The 24181-nt window shown below is 43.8% G+C and overlaps 1 protein-coding gene across 1 annotated transcript; it reads right to left on the bottom strand.

Moving 5' to 3' along the window:
* Nucleotides 1-1219: 1219 nt before the first annotated feature.
* On the bottom strand, nt 1220-21331 carry LOC139577973 (tripartite motif-containing protein 16-like). Its single transcript, XM_071405092.1, has 7 exons — nt 20719-21331; nt 20195-20336; nt 14583-14891; nt 5698-5825; nt 5128-5287; nt 4943-4972; nt 1220-2491 (listed from the first exon to the last, which is right to left on the bottom strand). Exons 1-7 carry the CDS (start codon nt 21313-21315, stop codon nt 1980-1982), a joined length of 1878 nt encoding a protein of 625 aa, XP_071261193.1. The 5' UTR covers nt 21316-21331; the 3' UTR covers nt 1220-1979.
* Nucleotides 21332-24181: the final 2850 nt, after the last annotated feature.

A 24181-nucleotide genomic window follows, 5' to 3' on the forward strand; every position in this document is an offset into this window, starting at 1 on the left:
ATCCTCTGGTCTTCTAGAACCAAGAGGGTGTCCTGCAGGTAAACAAGACACCACTGAATCCTCTGGTCTTCTAGAACCAAGAGGGTGTCCTGCAGGTAAACAAGACAGCACTGAATCCTCTGGTCTTCGAGAACCAAGAGGGTGGCCTGCAGGTAAACAAGACACCACTGAATCCTCTGGTCTTCGAGAACCAAGAGGGTGTCCTGCAGGTAAACAAGACACCACTGAATCCTCTGGTCTTCTAGAACCAAGAGGGTGGCCTGCAGGTAAACAAGACACCACTGAATCCTCTGCAGCTTCTATTAGGGACAGGAGTTTTCCTGGCTACGTCTCCTGGCAGGAAAGACTTTGTCTCAAGTTATATTATTGTTTACAGAGTGAGTCCATGTAACTTATTTAGTGACTTGTTAAGTACATTTTTACCATTTCCCCTCCCATCTTCCCTTTTCATTCCATTCTATCAGCCACACCACTAGCTCACCTTGGAATAAATAACAAAGGAAAACTATTACTAGATGAAGTGAAGTGTTGCATTTTTTATTTCCCATCACCATAAGTCATTTTTAATCACTGAACAGTAGCAGACCTAACTTCATCTGTTCCTGACTCTGGATAGTGGATCAAAAAGACAATCAATCTCCAATGATATTAAAGTACTATTCTGAACATTACTGATATACTGAGTGGCAAGTCAAGATATCTGCTGGTTTTATTGTTTGGTCAATAGCACCACCTGCTGGACAGGTTTAATGTTGCTGGACTGAGCAGTATGGGAGGATGAAAGATGACACATTTAGGGCCGGTTTCCCGGACATCTACATTGAACATACTTTTTATTCTAGGACTAGGATTAATCTGTGTCTGGGAAACCAGACCATATAGTTTAGTAGAAAGTAAGTGATACCAGGTTGTAGTGGGCTGACTAGTCCTGAATTGTCCTTTTGTTCCTGGACCATTTTCCATGCAGCTCCAGGTGACAGAGAACACATCAATTAGGGCCGAGCCTACAAGCTGTTCAATGATACTGAAGTGAATTACATAGAGACAGAGAACCAACTGAGAAAACATATCAATGGTTCTGAATGAGAACTAATATACATCAACACCAGACATCATGATTCATGGAAATATACAAGATTAATTTTTTATTTTATTATATATAAGCACCTTAAATCTCTTAAAATTCAAATCAATCAAAGTGAAAGTATACACGTACAAATCAAAATGAAAGGATTGAATTTTAATTCAGAACATCTGTAGATCAAATCAGTTAAATCATTGTACATAAAACAGAGCAGAATGAATCATCACATCTGGGGACCATCACCACCAGCATGAGTAGTATCTATGTGGACCCTATTACAGTTTAACCAGCTCAGCTATAGACTACACCAGCATGACTAGTATCTATGTGGACCCTACTACAGTTTAACCAGCTCAGCTATAGACTACACCAGCATGAATAGTATCTATGTGGACCCTACTACAGTTTAACCAGCTCAGCTATAGACTACACCAGCATGACCAGTATCAATGTGGACCCTACTACAGTTTAACCAGCTCAGCTATAGACTACACCAGCATGACTAGTATCTATGTGGACCCTACTACAGTTTAACCAGCTCAGCTATAGACTACACCAGCATGACTAGTATCTATGTGGACCCTACTACAGTTTAACCAGCTCAGCTATAGACTACACCAGCATGAATAGTATCTATGTGGACCCTACTACAGTTTAACCAGCTCAGCTATAGACTACACCAGCATGACTAGTATCTATGTGTACCCTACTACAGTTTAACCAGCTCAGCTATAGACTACACCAACATGACTAGTATCTATGTGGACCCTACTACAGTTTAACCAGCTCAGCTATAGACTACACCAGCATGACTAGTATCTATGTGGACCCTACTACAGTTTAACCAGCTCAGCTATAGACTACACCAGCATGACTAGTATCTATGTGGACCCTACTACAGTTTAACCAGCTCAGCAGTACCAATGAGATTAAACCCAGCATAAAGGGGCTGAGTGAATGTGGTCTGGACTCTGTGGAGGAGGGTCATTGTGTCAGAGACACTGTAGAAGGACAGAGTACCTGCCTTGTGATCCAGGTAGACTCCTACTCTGGAGGACTGAGGGCCTGATACTTTAGTCACAACATTATTGTGTCTGAAACAATAACCATCACTAGAGTGCTGTAAACTCCAGGACTTGTTATTGAGTCCAAATGCATTATCTGCCTCTGTTCTGCTGATATCTTTATATGAGACCGTTGTAATAACATACACCCCACTCCACTCCACCTCCCAGTAACAGCCTCCAGACAGACCCTCTCTACACAGAACCTGGCACTGGTTGGTGAATCTGTCTGGATGATCAGGATATGGTAGGACTTGGCGTGTAGTGGTCACCTTTCTGTTCCCTTCAGACAGAGAGAGGTGTGTGCATGCTGTGTTTGGGTCCAGTGTGAGCTGACAGGAATCTGGGAGAAGAGCAGAGCAGAGACCAATGAAGGGAGTTAGAACAATAAGTTAAGTCAGATACTGTATCTACCCTGTCTTTGATTAACCTGTTAGTGTGTAGGGGGCGCTATTTTCACTTTGGGGAAAAATCGTGCCCAATTTAAACGGCCTCGTACTCTATTCTAGATCGTAAAATATGCATATTATTATTACTATTGGATAGAAAACACTCTCAAGTTTCTAAAACCGTTTGAATTATATCTGTGAGTAAAACAGAACTCATTTTGCAGCAAACTTCCTGATAGGAAGTGAAAAATCTGAAATCGAGGCTCTGTTCCAGGGCCTTCCTATTCAATTGTTTGAAACCTATGGATATACATGCACTTCATACGCCTTCCACTAGATGTCGATAGAAAGTGGGAGGTGGAATGGGGTGACTAGCTTGATCTGAGGTCGAACAAGAGCTCTTGGAATGACGTGACCACAATTTCCTTTGTCTACCAAGGCGCGGGAAGGACATCAGCATTGGCTTCTGAAAAGCGTTCGGTGTAGACGGCTAATATCTCCGGCTTTGATTTTATTTGATACATGTGACAATATCATCGTAAAGTATGTTTTTTCAATATAGTTTTATCAGATTATTCAACGTTTATCGGGAGTTTTGGAGTTTTCCGTTCTCTGCGTTAGGTGAAGATGGACATCTTCGCGCCACTTGGCTAGCTAAGGTTGCTAATTCGACAGGAGAAGAGGACATTCTAAAACCAAACAACGATTTATTCTGGACAAAGGACTCCTTGTACAAGATTCTGATGGAAGCTCAGCAAAAGTAAGAACCATTTATGATGTTATTTCATATTTCCGTGGAAAATGTTTAGTCCTATTTTCCTTCCTTTTTGCGGGCGCTGTCTCGCTATAACGTAAGCTGTTTGTTATGGTGAAGTTATTTTTTTAAATCTAACACGGCGATTGCATTAAGAACTAGTGTATCTTTCATTTGCTGTCCAACATGTATTTTTTAGTAAAGTTTATGATGAGTTCTTTGATTAGATTAGGTGACTGTCCAAAATATCTCCGGAGATTCTGGTGAATCGATGCTATGTATAACTATGTATAACCACGGTTTGCAGCTCAAAATATGCACATTTTCGAACAAAATATAAGTGTATTGTATAACCTGATGTTATAGGACTGTCATCTGATGAAGTTGGTCAAGGTTAGTGATTAATTTGATATCTTTTGCTGTTTTTTTGCGATCGCTACCTTTTGCTGCTGATAAATGCGGTTGCGTGTTTGGCTATTGTGGTAAGCTAATATAATGCTATATTGTGTTTTCGCTGTAAAACACTTAAAAAATCGGAAATATTGGCTGGATTCACAAGATGTTTATCTTTCATTTGCTGTACACCATGTATTTTTCATAAATGTTTTATGATGAGTATTTAGGTATTTCACGTTGCTCTCTGTAATTAGTCTGGCTGCTTCGGTGCTATTTGTGATTGTAGCTACAATGTAAAACTATGATTTATACCTCATGTCACGTCCTGACCAGAGTTCTTATGTGTTGTGCTTGTTTTAGTGTTGGTCAGGACGTGAGCTGGGTGGGCATTCTATGTTGTGTGTCTAGTTTGTCTGTTTCTGTGTTCAGCCTAATATGGTTCTCAATCAGAGGCAGCTGTCAATCGTTGTCCCTGATTGAGAATCATATATAGGTGGCTTGTTTTGTGTTGGGGATTGTGGGTGGTTGTTTCCTGTGTCAGTGTTTGTGCCACACGGGACTGTGACGGTTAGTTTGTTTTGTTATTTTGTAATTGTATATTGTTTTCATGTTATTAAATCATGGAAACTTACCACGCTGTACATTGGTCCTCCGATCCTTCTCGCCTCTCCTCGTCCGATGAGGAGGACGACTTAGACTGCCGTTACACCTCAAATATGTAAATTTTTCGAACAAAACATAAATGGATTGTGTAACATGTTATAAGACTGTCATCTGATGAAGTTGTTTCTTGGTTAGTGACTAATTATATCTATATTTTGTCAGTTTTTTGAAAGCTACCTATGCGGTCGATAAATAGCGTTGTGTGTTTGGCTATTGTGGTGAGCTAACATAAATATATATTGTGTTTTCGCTGTAAAACATTAAAAAAATCGGACATGTTGGCTGGATTCACAAGATGTTTATCTTTCATTTGCTGTATTGGACTTGTTAATGTGTGGAAGTTAAATATTTAAAAAACTTTTTTTTTGAATTTCGCGCTCTGCGAAGGCAGCGGAATGTTGTGGGTGTTCCGCTAGCGGAACCCCGGGGCGAGAAAGGTTAAAGCACAGCAGAGATCAAATCAGAGAAATATGAGGAGTCAGATAGATACCCAGTCTTTGATTAGATCTACTATTGCTATATATTTCGAGAGGGATTGTTAGGAGTGTCAGTAAAAAGAGACTGTTAGTTACTTCACAATAAAGAGGCTCACATTGTAACAACTCTTCTCTGGTCTTGGGCTCTGGAGGCAGTACAACCTCCACTATATTCACTACAGACACACAAACACATTGACAGAGAGAGGGAATGTTATCATCATACCATATTCCACATGTATATGACTAGTAGGGAACTTTCAATGGTCTAAAGTTGATGTTCTTATTATTTTCAACATACCTGTAGTGGAAATCTTGGTCCATTCTCCTTTAAGGAAGTCTTCTAGTTTCTCTCTAAGTTCAGACACAGTCTTACTCACATATCCAAAGTACTGAAGAGGACGGACAACGATGCTGGGTAAGTCTGAAGATACACTGATACTGGAGAGAGACTGATAACTCTGGAGAGAGAGACACAGAGAGAGAGAGAGACAGAGTGAGAGAGACAGAGAGAGAGGGGCAGAGAGAGAGGGACAGAGAGAGACACAGAGAGACACACACAGGGAGAGAGAGACAGAGAGACACAGACAGACAGAGACAGAAACAGAAAGAGAGAGACAGAAAGAGACAAAGTGAAAGACAGACACAGCCAGACACAGACAGAGACAGAAAGAGAGACACAGAGACAGAGACCAAGACAGACAGAGAGAGAGACAGAGAGAGAGACAGACAGACAAAGAGAGACAGAGACACAGAGAGAGAGAGAGACAGAGGGAGACAGACAGACAGACAGACAGGACAACATAATGATTGAGATGAATAGTTTCACATTAAGTTAATTTCATATCACATAACAAGGCAGTTTAGTTACCTGGAGGAAATGGATGTGATCCTCTGTGTGTGAGAGCTGCTCCAGCTCAGTGCTTCTCTTCCTCAGCTCAGCTATCTCCTGCTTCAGTTGATCCAGGAGTCCTTCAGCTTGACTCACTTGAGCCTTCTCTTGGAGAGAGAGAGAGAGAGAGAGAGAGAGAGAGAGAGAGAGAGAGAGAGAGAGAGAGAGAGAGACTTTGACTTTTGGTCTTTCTTTATTGAAACATTCTCATTTCATTTAACACTCACCCCCCCCCCCCCCCCCCCCTAAAATAAAAAAATATATCCTGTACTGCATACATGTACCATACTCACCTTTCCATCTACCACATGATACAAATCACCATACACAAAAACAATACCCTCTCCTACAACCGTATATCCAAAACATCTTCCCCAGCAATACAGACAGCCCCCCCAACACATCATATCTCCTCAAACATCTCCACACATTTGATCAGTTTATAGAACTCAAACTCAACCCTAAGGCGCGCAGAGACCATCCCATTAAACAGTAGTAAAGGGTCTGTTATCCCCCCACCTTTGACCCTGTTTCTCCTTGTTAGCCAAATAGCTAATTTTGCCTGAGCAAACAGAAAATTCAACAAAACACATTTTTCTTTCTCCTTACTCGAATACCTGTATCCCATTATAAACATCCCAACAGCAAAAACCACCCCCAACCTGTCACACAGACATTCCAACAGAGACATTAATGGCATTAACCTGGTGCACACAGAAAACACATGAATCACAGTTTCTTTCATTTGACAGAAAGGACACCCCTGCCCAATTCCCGGATCAACCCGTGCCAACCAGCTGTTAGTGGCCAGGGCTCCATGAAGAACCCTCCACTGGAGGTCCCCTGACCTCTTTGGTACTGGGGGTTTGTAGAGCGCCCTCCATCTAAAACCCACCATACTCTCCGCCCCACATACCCCCTGCCACTGATGTGCCTTCACTCCTGTTAGGCTTCTAATGTTCCTAACCTTAACGCAGAGGTTGTAGAGGGCTTTACCTCCCACCCCCTCAAACTCCCCCAGGCTCGGAGTGTTAAAATCTAACAAGTCCTCCAGACCCCCTTGCCAGTCTCCAGTCTCTGCCGTCACCTGCAGTGGCGGAAACATTGGTGGCCCCTCTCCCTTTGGCCTCTCAAACACCCCCCTTACCGGCTCAGACAGTGCCTCCTGGACCTCCTCCAGGAATCTCTCCAGCAGCCTAAGCGACGTTATTCCTGTTTGTTGCGCCAAGACCTCCGGGGTTTTCCACCCCTCCTCTCCCAGCAGTCTCAGGTCACCTAGCCTTTGTAAACCCCCTGCCATCAGTTGCCTCTGCAGGGTGGCCGACTGAACCGATCTCAAAGGGATGGCTGGGTTGTGGAAAATAGGCTCCTCCCACACCCACTGCCCAGGCTCCACACCCCCTTCTCGTGTGGGCCTTAGCAGCTGCCAGGCCCTCAGCACCGCAGAGTAAAACTCTGAGAGACCTGCTGTACTCAGCCTCTCCAGCTTCATGAGGAACAGCTGCCGGTCCAACCCTAATCCGCCAGCTCTCCTCAGCAGCGCGCATGCTGGTTCCCTCCAGCCAACATCAGTATGGTACAGCAGTCTCTGCACCGCCTTTAGCCGGAAAGCAGCCATCCTGCTCTCCAGTTCCACCAGGCCCTGTCCTCCTTCGTGGACGGTCATGTACAACACTGCTGCCTTCAGCCAGTGATGTCCCGACCAAAAGAAGTCCACCAGCTTGCGTTGCAGGTCTGCAAGCAGACCGGCGGGGGGGTTGAGGACAGCCAGTTTATGCCACAAGGAAGATGCCACCAGGTTGTTGATTATCAGCACCCTCCCTCTATATGACACTTGGGACAGGAGCCACCTCCACCTGGCCAGTCTTGACACCACTGCCTGTGACAGCCCCTCCCAGTTCTTGCTGACCCACCTCTCCGAGCCCAGGTACACCCCCAACACTTTAAGCCCTTCACAACCCCACTGCAAACATCCTGGAAGCAGAGGAGGAGCCCTATCCCCCCATGCCCCACATAACAGAGCTTTGCTCTTTCCCCAGTTTACCTTAGCTGATGAAGCTCCCTCGTACACCTTCAGACTGGTCTCTAGTTCCTGCATATCTTGCCCATCCCTGACCATCACAGAAACATCATCTGCATATGCTGAGACTGCTATTCCTGTCACCACCTCCATGGCTGTCCAGCACACTCCCCGCAGTCTCCTGCGTAGCAGTCCTAAAAAAGGCTCAATGGCTAGTGTGTACAGCTGCCCAGATAGAGGGCATCCTTGTCTAATGCCCCGTCTCACCCAGACAGGCCTACTGAGCCCCCCCCCCACCTTAACCATACATGACGCCCCAGCATACAACAGCTTCACACAGTTCACAAAGCTCTTCCCAAACCCAAACACAGACATCACATTAAACAGATACTCATGATCCACTCTATCAAAAGCCTTCTCTTGATCTAAAGAGACCAGTCCAAAGTTCACATTAGAACCTCTCGACAAGTCCAACATGTCCCTAATCAAGAACAAGTTGTCCGTGATTGAGCGTCCCGGTACACAATATGTCTGGTCCTTGTGTATTATAGAGTCCAGATGGGACTTCAGTCTGTTAGAGAGGACCTTGGCAAATATCTTGTAGTCCGCACAGAGTAATGCCACAGGCCTCCAGTTCTTAAGTTCACACAAGTACCCTTTTTTGGGCAGGAGAGTCAGAGCCGCCCGACGGCAGCTCATCGGCAACTCTCCTACCTCGACGCATTCACGCAACACGTAAAAGAAATCCTGTCCAATAGTTCCCCAGAATTTTTTGTAAAACTCCACTGGAAGTCCATCGACCCCGGGTGCACGACCGGGGGACATCTGGGTTACGGCCTCTGCCAGTTCATGTGACAACAGAGGAATGTCCATTTCATCTCTCTGTGCCCGAGAGAGCTTAGGGAGTCCTGCGAACAAGACCTGAGCACACATAGGATCACACATTTCTGCCCTATACAATTCAGTATAAAACTCCACAGTCCGCTCCCGCATCTCCCCCACCACAGAGGTCACCCGCCCATCAGACAGCCGTAGACAATGCATACCCTTGGCTTCACTGCTCTGTCTTTCCAAACCAAAGAAGAAGGAGCTGGGAGCATCCATCTCCTTGAGCATGGAGAACCTAGCTCTTACAAGTGCTCCCTTTGCTTTAACCTGGAAAAAACTACCCAGGTCCCTACGTAATTCGGCTAAGTTAGCCTGGAGGCCTACATTGCCTTGCCCCACCATCTCTACCTCCATCTCACTAATACACCGCTCTAGTTCCCCCAATACTCTCCTAGCCTCTGAGGATGAGAGAGCTGTGTACTGTTGACAGAAAAGCCGAATTTGCACTTTCCCCACATCCCACCATTGACTCAGAGACTCATACTCCTCTCTTCGCTGCCCCCATCTTTCCCAAAAAGTCTGGAAACCTGAGCAAAAAGTGGCATCTTGTAAGAGCTTTACATTGAACTTCCAATAAGATGCCTGCCGGGGCCCTGGTGAAATAGACAGCCGAGCCATGGTTATGTGGTGATCCGAAAAACCCACTGGGAGAATGGTAGCACCCAGCAGCCTATTGCTCTGATTCCTGGACATGTAAAAACGATCAAGTCGAGCTGCACTCACCCTAGCCCCAAAAACCTTCACCCACGTATACTGTCTTGTGTTTGGATGTTTAGTTCTCCAAACATCCACTAGGTCAAACTGATTAAAGATGTCCCTTAACACTCCCACTCCCACTGACACTGAATGAGGCTCTTCCCCATTTCTGTCTTTTGTAAAATCCATTGTACAGTTCCAGTCACCTCCGATCACCAGCGTCTCCTCAGGCGCTACTTGTGAGAGTTCCTGTCTAAGACTCCCAAATAGAACCCCTCTTTCTCTCCCTGTGTTAGGCGCATACACATTTATAAAGACAAAACCCATGTTGTTAATTTCTGCTTTAACAACAAGCAACCTGCCCCTACACACCTCCTTTGAGGAGCAAATTTTTACAGCCAGACCCGGTGCAAAAAGGACTGCCACCCCTGCACTAAGATTTGTCCCATGGCTCAACACACTTGCCCCTTTCCACCAGAGCCCCCAATCAACTTCATTCACCACATCACTATGCATCTCCTGCAGAAACATCACCTGTACTTTTATTTGTTTTACATATTCACCCAACACACTCCTCTTTCCCGCATCTCTGGCGCCATTTATATTGAGCGAGCCTACCCGAAGAGTCTCCATAAGAAGTGGGAGAAAAGCCAGCAGAGAAATAGACCAATAGCAAAGCTCAAAAAGCCCCAGTGTCAGTAAGAAATTAAACATTTAAACAGTGTCTGAAGGTAAACCTTTACGCACTGTTGTGACCCACTTCCTCAACCTAAAACGTTTCCTGGGTGAGAGGACACCATGCCCCTCATTTCTCATAGCATGTTGTACTGATCTTACAAACTTTCTAGTATCAGGAAAAAAAGCCTCAAGATTAACTTTTTTCCCCTTAGTCTCATTCAGGAACCTTGTCAGTTCTCTCAACGTGTACTTAGACCCCTCTGGTTGACTGGCTGTCAGCTCCGGGCCAATTGAAGAGGAGTCTGAAAAAAATAACTCCTCATCCTCTTCCTCAGACTCACTTTCCTCCTCTTCTCTATCTCCCACCCTGACCACCTGCCCTTTCTCTCTGGTTAGGGCCTCACCCACAGCAACAGGCAACATTTCCATGGTGCCTTTGTCCACACCCTTTTTCCTTTTCCTCTTGACACCCTCCTCCTCCCCCCTACTCTCTTACTCTTCCCCACTATACTCTCCTCATCCACTAGAATAACCTGACTAGACCCAGTATCATCTACACCACCCTCCATAGCGTGATTCGGCCCAGCATCATCTGCACCACCCTCCATAGCATGACTAGGGCCAGCCTCAGCTACCCCACCATCCATAGCTTGACTAGACTCAGCCTCTGCTATACCACCATCCATAGCCTGCCTAGACCCAGCACCCTCTACACCACCCTCCATAGCATAACTAGGCCCAGCCTCAGCTACCCCACCATCTCTAGCCTGACTAGACCCAGCCTGTGCTTCCCCACCATCTCTAGCCTGACTAGACCCAGCCTCTGCTTCTCCACCATCTCTAGCCTGACTAGACCCAGCCTCTGCTTCTCCACCATCTCTAGCCTGACTAGACCCAGCCTCCACTACCCTACCATCTCTAGCCTGACTAGGCCCAGCCTCATCTACACCACCATCTCTAACCTGACTAGGCCCAGCCTCTGCTGTCTGCATCTCCTTACCCCCTGCACTTTGACCTCGATTTCCCCCACTGGCGCTTGTACCCTCACCTTGTCTACAGCCTTTGTGTGGGCACGCAAAACTCTTGTGCCCCAAATCCCCACATTCAAAACACCGTAGACTATCTGTGCTGGCAAAACCTGCATAGAGCCCCTCCCCATGTCTCACTTTAAAGTGCACATTTAGCTGTTGCTCGTTGTTGTTCAGAAACATAAACACTTGCCTCCGGAACGAAACAACGTGTTTAACGGCATCTGCCTGAAACCCTGCTGACAGTACACGGAAACCGCTAGCAAACTTACCAAAACGACTCAGCTCTTTCCTAATTTGATCATCCGTGATAAACGGAGGCAAATTTGCCACTACAACTCTCGTTGAAGGGGTAGAGAGAGGTGAAATTGACACCAACACATCCCTTACAAATATTCCGCTAGCAATTAGCCTACCGACCAAATTAGCCCTTTTCATGAACACAACCACAGCTTTGTTCATTCTAGAAGCAGAATGTATAAACTCAGCTCCTACCTGTTCACCGACCGCGAGCAGAACCTCCTCCACCTTAACTCCGTTCTCAGGAACACACCTGAATCCATGCTGAATCGACAGCGTCTCCTCCGCGCTAGGCTGAGAAGCCATCGCGCACACTACACCTTCCAACCCCCAGGAAAGTTACTCTGTCCTCTTCCACCCTAACTTTGAAAAAAAACTTTGGATACCGCTAAAAACAAATATTGCATTAACCCTCCACCATAGAAAATAACATGTAAAGAAAAGAATCAAGAAAGTTAGTTAGGATAGAGCTTTCCACACCAAACACTCAGACTCCAAAAACACCCAGCATGCACCGAGAGAGAGAGAGAGAGAGAGAGAGAGAGAGAGAGAGAGAGAGAGAGAGAGAGAGAGAGAGAGAGAGAGAGAGAGAGAGAGAGAGAGAGAGAGAGAGAGAGAGAGAGAGAGAGAGAGAGAGAAATGATCAAATATACACACAAGAAATTCCAATTGGCTATACTAAAACTCTTTAACATCATCCTTAGCTCTGGCATCTTCCCCAATATTTGGAACCAAGGACTGATCACCCCAATCCACAAAAGTGGAGACAAATTTGACCCCAATAACTACCGTGGGATATATGTCAACAGCAACCTTGGGAAAATCCTCTGCATTATCATTAACAGCAGACTCGTACATTTCCTCAGTGAAAACAATGTACTGAGCGAATGTCAAATTGGCTTTTACCAAATTACCGTACAACAGACCACGTATTCACCCTGCACAACCGAATTGACAAACAAACAAACCAAAACAAAGGCAAAGTCTTCTCATGCTGTGTTGATTTCAAAAAAGCCTTCGACTCAATTTGGCATGAGGGTCTGCTATACAAATTGATGGAAAGTGGTGTTGGGGGAAAAACATACGACATTATAAAATCCATGTACACAAACAACAAGTGTGCGGTTAAAATAGGCAAAAAACACACACATTTCTTCCCACAGGGCCGTGGGGCGAGACAGGGATGCAGCTTAAGCCCCACCCTCTTCAATATATATATTAACGAATTGGTGTGGGCACTAGAACAGTCTGCAGCACCCGGCCTCACCCTACTAGAAACTGAAGTCAAATGTCTACTGATGATCTGGTGCTTCTGTCCCCAACCAAGGAGGGCCTGCTACAGCAGCACCTAGATATTCTGCACAGATTCTGTCAGACCAGGACCCTGACAGTAAATCTCAGTAAGACCAAAATAATGGTGTTCCAAAAAAGGTCCAGTCACCAGGACCACAAATACAAATTCCATCTAGACACTGTTGCCCTAGAGCACACAAAAAAACTATACATACCTCGGCCTAAACATCAGCACCACAGGTAACTTCCACAAAGCTGTGAACGATCTGAGAGACAAGACAAGAAGGGCATTCTATGCCATAAAAAGGAACATAAAACTCAACATCCCAATTAGGATCTGGCTAAAAATACTTGAATCAGTTATAGAACCCATTGCCCTTTATGGTTGCGAGGTCTGGGGTCTGCTCACCAACCAAGAATTCACAAAATGGGACAAACACCAAATTGAGACTCTGCATGCAGAATTCTGCAAAAATATCCTCCGTGTACAATGTAGAACACCAAATAATGCATGCAGAGCAGAATTAGGCCAATACCCGCTGATTATCAAAATCCAGAAAAAGAGCCGTTAAATTCTACAACCACCTAAAAGGAAACGATTCCCAAACCTTCCATAACAAAGCCATCACCTACAGAGAGATGAACCTGGAGAAGTGTCCCCTAAGCAAGCTGATCCTAGGGCTCTGTTCACAAACACACTCCACAGAGCCCCAGGACAGCAACACAGTTAGACCCAACCAAATCATGAGAAAACAAAAAAATAATTACTTGACACATTGGAAAGAATTAACAAAAAAACAGAGCAAACTAGAATGCTATTTGGCCCTTAACAGAGAGTACACAGTGGCAGAATACCTGACCACTGTGACTGACCCAAACTTAAGGAAAGCTTTGACTATGTACAGACTCAGTGAGCATAGCCTTGCTATTGAGAAAGGCCGCCGTAGGCAGACATGGCTCTCCAGAGAAGACAGGCTATATGCACACTGCCCACAAAATTAGGTGGAAACTGAGCTGCACTTCCTAACCTCCTGCCCAATGTATGACCATATCAGAGACACATATTTCCCTCAGATTACACAGATCCACAAAGAATTTGAAAACAAACCCGATTTTGATCAACTCCCATATCTACTGGGTGAAATACCACAGTGTGCCATCACAACAGCAAGATTTGTGACCTGTTGCCACAAGAAAAGGTCAACCAGTGAAGAACAAACACACTTTTGTAAATACAACCCATATTTATGCTTATTTATTTTCCCTTAACCATTTGTACATCGTTACAACACTGTATATATACATAATATGACATTTGTAATGTCTTTATTCTTTTGGAACTTCTGTGAGTGTAATGTTTACTATTAATTTTTATTGTTAATTTCACTTTTGTGTATTATCTACCTCACTTGCTTTGGCAATGTTAACATATGTTTCCAATGCCAATAAAGCCACTTGAATTGAATTGATTTGAGAGAGAGACTGACTTGTCTTAGTGTAATGAGGATGGCTCGTTACACTAACACCCCTCCCTCCTAAAAACACATTGCGTGCCACCACAACCTCCACACAACCACATTATACAGCACCCAACACCACAGTACAATACACCATCCAGCACCACATTCCAACCGTACATCCAACCCCTCCTCTCCAGCCATACAGACAGCCCCCCTGAGCCCCCATACCTCCTGAAACATCTCCACACCGTTGATCATTTTGTGAAACTCAAACTCAACCCTAAGGCGTCAACAGTAATGGCATTACCCTGGCAACACAGACAAAACATGATGAACAGTCTGTCATTGCAGAAAACGGACACCCCTCCCCAACTCCCAGGTCATCCCGAGCCAACCAGCTATTGGAGTCCAGGGCTCCATGTAATACCCTCCACTGGATGACCCCTGACCTTTCCAGCACTGGGAGCTTATAGAGCACCCTCCACCTATACCCTGCCATACTCTCAGCCCCCACAACCCCCTGCCACTGATGCCCCTTCACTCCTGCTAAGCTCCTGATGTGTTTAACCTTGACACTGAGGGTGTACAGCACCTTACCCCCCACCTCTGAAAACTCTCCCAGGCTCAGAGTGTTAAAAGTCAGTAAGTTCTCTGGACTCTCCTGCCCGTCCCCAGTCTCTGCTGTCACTTGCAGTGGTGGAAACGGTGGTTGCCCTTCCTCAGGTTGCTCCAGCCCCCTCCTCACTGGGTCAGGCAGAGCCTCCTGGACCTCCCCCATGACTCTCTCCAGCCCATAGATCTTGCTCATCCCTAACCAACACAGAGGTCATCAGCGAGGCCCCTCAGGCTTTCTAAAGTCTTCGAAAGACAAGTTAATAAACAGATCACCGACCATTTTGAATCCCACCGTACCTTCTCCACTATGCAATCTGGTTTCTGTGCTGGTCATGGGTGCACCTCAGCCACGCTCAAGGTCCTAAACGATATCGTAACCGCCATCAATGAGAGACAATACTGTGCAGCTGTATTCATCGACCTGGTCAAGGCTTTCGACTCTGTCAATCACCACATTCTTATCGGCAGACTCAATAGCCTTGGCTTCTCAAATGACTGCCTCGCCTGGTTCACCATCTACTTCTCAGATAGAGTTCAGTGTGTCAAATCGGAGGGCCTGTTGTCCGGACCTCTGGCAGTCTCTATGGGGGTGCCACAGGGTTCAATTCTCGGGCCGACTCTTTTCTCTGTATATATCAATGATGTCGTTCTTGCTGCTGGTGATTCTCTGATCCACCTCTACGCAGACGACAACATTCTGTATAAATATGGCCCTTCTTTGGACACTGTGCTAACAAACCTCCAAACAAGCTTCAATGCCATACAACTCTCCGTCTGTGGCCTCCAACTGCTTTTAAATGCTAGTAAAACTAAGTGCATGCTCTTTAACCGATTGCTGCCCGTACCCGCCCGCCCGACTAGCATCACTACACGGTTCTGACCTAAAATATGTGGACAACTACAAATACCTAGGTGTCTGGTTATACTGTAAACTCTCCTTCCAGACTCACATTAAGCAACTCCAAACCAAAATGAAATCTAGAATCGGCTTCCTATTTCGCAACAAACCTCCTTCACGCATGCCGCCAAACATACCCTCGTAAAATTGACTATCCTACCGATCCTTGACTTCGGCGATGTAATTTACAAAATAGCCCCCAACACTCTACTCAGCAAACTGGATGTAGTCTATCACAGTGCCATCCGTTTTGTCACCAAAGCCCCATATCCTACGCACCACTGCGACCTGTATGCTCTCGTTGGCTGGCCCTCGCTTCATATCCGTCGCCAAACCCACTGGCTCCAGGTCATCTATAGGTCTTTGCTAGGTAAAACCCCACCTTATCTTAGCTCACTGGTCACTATAGCAACACCCACCCGTAGCACACGCTCCAGCAGATATATTGCACTGGTCATCACCAAAGCCAACACTTCCTTTGGCCGCCTTTCCTTCCAGTTCTCTGCTGCCAATGACTGGAACGAATTGCAAAAATCTCTGAAGCTGGAGACACTTATCTCCCTCTCTAACTTTAAGCATCAGCTGTCTGAACAGTTTACTGATCACTGTACCTGTAAATAGCACACCCGACTACCTCATCCCCATATTATTACTTACCCTCTTGCTCTTTCGCACCCCAATATGTCTACTTGCACATCATCACCTGCACATCTATCACTCCAGTATTAATGCTAAATTGTAATTATTTTCACCTCTATGGCCTATTTATTACCTACCTCCCTACTCTTCTACACTTGCACACACTGTACATAGATTTTTCTATTTTTCTTTTCTTTTGTGTTATTGACTGTATGTTTGTTTATGTGTAACTCTGTGTTGTTGATTTTGTCGCACTGCTTTGCTTTATCTTGTCCAGGTCGCAGTTGTAAATGAGAACTTGTTCTCAACTGGCCTACCAGGTTAAATAAAGGTGAAATAAAATATACATACAAAAATTAAAAGGCTGCTCCTCAGGCTGCTTATGCTTCATTGTTTGTGATGCTATAAATTGTTATTTTATGGTTGTAAGTGATAAAATGAACTGGAGCATTTTATATTTTGATGATGATGAAAGATAATTTGTCAACAAAATTACCTGAGGAAATATATTTTCCATGGTCCTCTTCTAGCTTTTAAAGGTCCCGCCATATCTCATAGCTAACGTTACCTCAAAAAAGAAAGATAACTCGAACAAAATGACTTAAAAGGAAATACATTTTTCCATGGTCCTCTTGACTAGAGTTTAAAGGTCCCGCCATAGCTCTATCCTCATTGGTCAATTCTTGGTTACTTCTTGGTTGCACTGGCGTCTCGGATTGGTTGGCGAGGGCAATTCTTGGTTACTTCTTGGTTGCACTGGCGTCTCGGATTGGATGGCGAGGGCAATTCTTGGTTACTTCTTGGTTGCACTGGCGTCTCGGATTGGTTGGCGAGGGCAATTCTTGGTTACTTCTTGGTTGCAGACGGCGATATGATTGGTTGTCGCAACCAGAAATTTCCTCGACTCACCCTAGTCAAGGGGGCCGGGGTTCAATACCTGCAATAGTTAATATTTGTTGGTTCTCCTAAAAGCAACGCAGGCCTAATACCAGATATATAGCTAACTGTAAAGTAATGAGTGACCATTTTAGAAAATCTGATATTTTATGTCAATCATATTGCTGCTTGTAGCCTGTAACTGATGCTTCGTTGTCCTTCGTTCCTGCCCCACCTATCCCACGACAATTGCTGGTTACTATTGCCTTGCAATAATAACTATAATAAAATAAAAAATAAAAGGCAAATGCTTACATAGCATTTATTGTAATAAAACATATATTTAGTACCATAATGGTATTTACTAACATAATATTATTATTAAAATAGTTCTAGGCTACCCTACCCTAGAATTAGGGTTAAAGCTAAAATAGGTTATACGTAGGGTTAGAGTTTCTGTATAGCACTTTGATATCTGCTGATGTAAAAAGGGCTTTATACATGTGATTGATTGTTAGGTTCAGGGTATTTAAAGAGAATTACTGTTTGGGTTTATAGCTCTCTTGCTCCTCCCTGTGGTCGTCTGTGGGTACTATATACCTCATTAACAACACTTGATAGGCTCATAATCTGAGGTAGCAACTGCATCAGAGTTACAAATCAATGAGCTCCAACTATCCATTTGGTTTACAACTCAGTGAACATGCGCAGCATTCTCTCTATTTGATGCCTACTAACTAATAGATTTTGACCCATATCAAATTACCCAACAGCCATTTAGAAACATTACGCTGTAATAAAACAATTGAAATAAGGTTATTTCTTAGTTTAAAACATGTATTCTGGCTGTTTAAATTGGCCACATCTTGAAAAAGAGGCTAGAAACATGCGTTTTGTTTAGGTTTTAAATATTTTTATGGCAAAAAATATGGTTAACCATGACCAGAAAATATTTAATATTTGACGGGTATGTGCCAACCATCTATTTCAGTATGATATATCAGAATTGCATTCACTTACAATGAAATTCTGTTTTTCCCTTGCAGCATTGCGTTGCAGTTGCAGTGCATTTTGTGTGGTACATATGTAGGATTTATTGAATGTATGTAAGGCAATAAATAGGCCATGGTGGCGAAGTAATTACAATATAGCAATTAAACACTGGAATGGTAGATGTGCAGATGATGAATGTGCAAGTAGAGATACTGGGGTGCAAAGGAGGAAGTTAAATAAATACAGTAAGGGGATGAGGTAGTTGGATGGGCTGTTTACAGATGGGCTCTGTACAGGTGCAGTAATCTGTGAGCTGCTCTGACAGCTGGTGCTTAAAGCGAGTGAGGGAGATATGAGTCTCCAGCTTCAGTGATTTTTGCATTTCGTTCCAGTCATTGGCAGCAGAGAACTGGAAGGAAAGGCGACCAAAGGAGGAATTGGCTTTGGGGTGAACAGTGAGATATACCTGCTGGAGTGCGTGCTACGGATGGGTGCTGCTATGGTGACCAGTGAGCTGAGATAAGGCAGGGATTTACCTAGCAGAGACTTGTAGATGACCTGGAGCCAGTGGGTTTGTCGACGAGTATGAAGCGAGGGCCAGCCAATGAGAGCGTACAGGTCGCAGTGGTGGGTAGTAGATGTTGATTTAAATGCACCAATACATATCCTTAAAGCTATATACTGGATTCTGTCCAGCTTCTGAAGACAAGTCTTTGCCGCTGTTCCATAAACTATACACCTGTAATCAATTGTCGTCCTGATCAGAGCTCTATAAATATCCATCAACAATTGTCTGTCAGCACCCCATTCATAATCAGAGACCCACACAACCAACTACCACAAAAGTGATGGAATGAGAGAGAGACATCATTACAACACTGTACATAGACATAATATAACGTTTCTTCTTCTTTGGAGTTTAACGGCGGTTGGAATCCAATATGTTGCATTACCTAACTTTATCCACTGAAACTACACAATCCTCTATCCCATGACCTCCTGCACACTTCCCACATCTTGGAATCTCCCTCCTACAAACTGCTGCAACTTGACCATAAACGTTGCACCTGAAACAGCTCAGTGGATTCAACACAAAGACTCTAACAGGATAACTGATATATCCTAACATGACTTTGTTGGGTAAAAATTCAAAACTCAAAAGGACTGACAGTGACACCTCTGTTTCACCACGCTCACCACCGGATCTGCGTCACACCAAACGACGGGCATCACAAACACCAGGAGTCTTCAACTTCAATTGCTCCACCTCCACACTTAACACTACCCCAGAAATCACTTCTTTCAATGGTGCCCTGTTCCTGAGAGCAAAGCAAGAAACAGATCTTGACCCAAGTTGCGTGACACGGAGCTTCCACTCCCTCTGGTCAGAAGAAACACAAACAAATATCACAAGTCCACTACAGGTTACCTAGGTTACCTTCACTGATTCAACTGCACCCAACTCCTTTCCCACCCACCCTGAAACCACTAATGGATCTGCCAAAAGGTATGGATCCACGTTCTCCAGAAACGTAACTTCTACTGCACTAGATTCTTCTTTATAATGTCCATTGATGCCAGGCTCTGAACTCTTCTCCACACCTTCTACCTCACTTAACTCTCCCTCATTCATTTCAATTTCACCTCCAGAACTCAGACTGGCTCACAGCTCACTCTGTGTTTGCACTTGAATTTTAACGTTTGAAATGTCTCTATTCCTTTGAAACTTTTGTGAGTGTAATGTTTACTGTTAATTTCTGATTGTTTATTTCACTTTTGTTTAGTATTTATTTAACTTGCTTTGGCAATGTAAACATATGTTTCCCATGCACATAAAGCCATTTGAATTGAATTGAATTGAATTAAGAGAGGTGTGTATAGGGGACATGAGATAGTCATGATTTTTCATGGTTATGTGATGAGGTAGCCCCGCCTGTGACTTCAAAATCAGTAACGGTCAAGATGCTGGTTTCTCCCGCGGTAGATCTGTGTTCATATCCCGTTGGTTACATTAAGAAGTCTATTCTCTGAAAAGGCTTCCCAACAGTGGGGTCAGTGGGATTGGAGAGGGGCCCCTCTCTCTCTCTCTGACTGAGGAGAGAAGTGAAATGGTGTCTCCTCTGGTCAACAAGACTCACCTTGAAAGAATCCACAGCCTGTTGGAGCTCCTTCAGCTCCTTCTCTCTCTCCTGGAATCTCTGCTGGACCTTCTGCTGACTCCTCCCCAGCTGCCTCTGTGGAGAATCACTCTTCAATGAGCTATCAAGCTTTATTTGTCCAGTAGATCAATAGTATAGTAATGTGACATAGGGCCCATAGAAAATAGGGATAAACATTTTGAGGAAATGTCTGTGTGAAATTATATTATTATGTTATGTGAATGATTATTGTTATTGGGTGTTTGATAACGAATAACAATGGTGTTTGACTTAAGAAAATAGTGATAAATTTGGAGAATCTGGGTTAACATATCTATATACTCAAGGCTGGTGTTCAAATTTCTTCTGCCGTGTGTCAATTTTATTTGAATGATCTCATATTCAAACAGTCTTAGTTCCTACTGTATCTTAATTATTTGTTAATCAGACAGTCACCAACAAGTTGTTCTGGTCTTACCTGTTTCTCAGTCCTCTCTGCTGCAGCTGACACTGTATCATGGCCTTTATGTTCATCCATTGTACACAGATAACAGATACACTGCTGATCGGTACGACAGTAAACCTCCAGCAGTTTGTCATGATGAGAGCAGATCTTCTCCTGTAGTTGTGTGGTGGCTTTGACCAGCTTGTGCTTCTTGAAAGCAGGAGATTCATAGTGAGGTTGGAGGTGAGTCTCACAGTAAGAGGCCAGACACGCCAGACAGGACATGAGGGCTTTCTGCTTTCTGGTCCCAGTGCAGACATCACACGCCACATCTCCAGGTCCAGCATAGCACAGAGCAGGAGGGAGAGCAGCCTGGAGTCCTGTCTTCTTCAGTTTCTCCACCAGCTCAGCCAATATGTTATTTTTCATCAGCGTAGGCCTTGGAGTGAAGGTCTGTCTGCACTGAGGACAGCTATAGACCCCTTTCAGAACATCCTGATCCCAGCAGCCCTCAATACAGCTTCTACAGTAACTGTGTCCACAGGGGCTGGTGACTGGTTCCTTCAGTAGATCCAGACAGACAGAACAACAGAACTGGTCCTGGTCCAGCAGAACTCCCTGCTGAGCCATTTGGACTGTTGTTCACTCTCACAGAGACAGATGACACAGAGACTGATCAGTTTCCTTTTCTTATAAAATAGTTTTGGGGTGTGGGATGGTCTTCCTGCTTCTGCCAGAGAGGTGGGGTTAGAGGGAGGGAGTGGTGCAGGCAGGGAGGGAGGGAGGGAGGGAGATAACTGCATGCAACATCAAGAAGGATCGAGAAGATTTTAGTTCCTAGGTTAGGGCCTTTAATAAGGAATAAATCTAACACGTGAGTTGTTGGAATATATAAAGAGTAAAACTTTCTATGAAGTACATATTATAATGATTTTAATGACCTTAATAATGCCTTATAATACACTTATGTGTTATAACACTGATTATGAGTGTCTATAATTATTCATAAGTGGTTGTAATGAGGGGGGACTTGATATTGGGGCGGCAGGTAGCCTAGTGGTTAGAGCGTTGGGCCAGTAACCGAAAGTTTGCTAGATTGAATCACTGAGCTGACAAGGTATAAATCTGTCGTTCTGCCCCTGAACAAGGTAGTTAACCCACTGTTCCTCGGCCGTCATTGTAAATGAAAATGTGTTCTTAACTGACTTAGTTAAATAAAAATGTAATAAAAATATTGATACAATGTACTGTAGTTGAAATAAATACTGTATGACTGATCATTGAGAACGAGGTAATACTATCTCTCTGTATTCAGAGTTTAAATCCCAGGAGACCTAAAGGAAGCCTTCAACACATGGCTTCATCCAGTCATAGTAAACAACCTGTCTGTCTGTCTGTCTGTCTGTCTGTCTGTCTGTCTGTCTGTCTGTCTGTCTGTCTGTCTGTCTGTCTGTCTGTCTGTCTGTCTGTCTGTCTGTCTGTCTGTCTGTCTGTCTGTCTGTCTGTCTGTCTGTCTGTCTGTCTGTCTGTCTGTCTGTCTGTCGATGCAGCCAACTTCTCAGCGGTGGTTGTTGTTGCTATCAGTGTTAAAAAAAATGTACAACTCCATGCTCAATGACTACTTTTAAACAAAAATAATAATAATTAAACAATTAAACACATTTACTTGAAGAACAGTGAAGATACAGAACAAAGAGGGTGGCCTGCAGGTAAACAAGACACCACTGAATCCCCTGCAGCTTCTATTAGGACCAGGAGTTTTCCTGGCTACGTCTCCTGGCAGGAAAGACTTTGTCTCAAGTTATATTATTGTTCACAGAGTGAGTCCATGTAACTTATTATGTGACTTGTTAAGTATATTTTTACTGGCCTACAGAGCATTCTAGAAGTATTCAGCTCCTTTGACTTTTTCCACATGTTGTTACCTTACAGCCTTATTCTAAAATGGATTAAATTATTTTTCTACCTCATCAATCTACACACAATGCCCCCATAATGACAGAGCAATGACAGGTTTTTGAAATGTTGGCAAAAATAAAAAATGTAAAAATACTGAACTATCACATTTACATAAGTATTCAGACTCTTTACTCAGTACTTTGTTGCATCACCTTTAGCAGTGATTACAACCTCGAGGCTTCCTGGGTATGACGCTACAAGCTCGGCACACCTGTATTTGGGAGTTTCTCCCATTCTTCTCTGCAGATCCTCTCATGTTCTGACATGCACTGTCAGCTGTGGGACCTTATATATATTTTTATTTTTATTTATTTCACCTTTATTTAACCAGGTAAGCTAGTTGAGAACAAGTTCTCATTTACAACTGCGACCTGGCCAAGATAAAGCAAAGCAGTGTGACACAAACAACAATACAGAGTTACACATGGAATAAACAAGCGTACAGTCAATAACACAATAGAAAAAAAGAAAGTCTATATACAGTGTATGCACATGGCATGAGGAGGTAGGCAATAAATAGGCGATAGTAGCGAAGTAGTTACACTTTAGCAAATTAACACTGGAGTGGTAGATGAGCAGATGATTATGTGCAAATAGAAATACTGGTGTGCAAAAGAGCAGAAATATAGCGAGGGTGTGTGCCTTTTCAAAGCATGTCCAATCAATTGAATTTACCACAGGTGGACTCCAATCCAGTTGTAGAAACATCTCGAGGATGATCAATGTAGACAGGATGCACCGGAGCTAAATTTCGAGTCTCATAGGAAAGGGTCTGAAAATAAGGTATCTGTTTTTTATTTTCATACATTGCAAAAAATTCTAAAAACTGGTTTTCGCTTTGTCATTATGGGATAATGTGTGTAGATTGATGAAGGAAATTATTTATTTAATCTATTTTAGAATGGATATAAGGCTGTAACGTAACAAAATGTGGAAAAAGGGAAGGGGTCTGAATACTTACTGAAGGCTCTGTATGTATGTTAATAGAATGTGTTCTCCCCAATAGTAAAGTTTGTCCAACATGTTTTTCTCCATTTCTCTAAATACCATCTTATTAGATGGAGCCATTTCCCCCCATTAGTTTGGGATTCAGACCTGCAGTCATCTTGATTTCAGAACACTTTGGAGAAGTGTTCCACAGGCAGTAAATCTATTGTAGAATAAATGGAACCTGGATCCATTTCATTCTAGTAACATGGTTTATGTGTGTTATAGCAGTAATGGGGTTAAACTGATATTAAAATGACAACTCCATCGGTGGTACCAGGTCAGGGGAGTTCATCTCTGCTCCCAGCATCCCTGGGACAGTACTGATCAACATAGCTGACCTGATGCAGAGGTGGACCAGTGATGTTTTCCTCTCAGTGGTGAGACCTGCCCTTCCATTTGACACACCTTTACCTGATAAGATCATACAAGATGTTGCAGGCTTATTGCATGTGGAAACAGACCTGCGTTCAAATACTATTTAAAATAATGTTGAATACTTAATAATCAGTGGTTGATTGAGTTTGTTGTAATGGAACCAATAGAAAAG

The sequence above is a fragment of the Salvelinus alpinus genome, chromosome 6, assembly GCF_045679555.1.
Source record: "Salvelinus alpinus chromosome 6, SLU_Salpinus.1, whole genome shotgun sequence".
NCBI classification, from domain to species: Eukaryota; Metazoa; Chordata; class Actinopteri; order Salmoniformes; family Salmonidae; genus Salvelinus; species Salvelinus alpinus.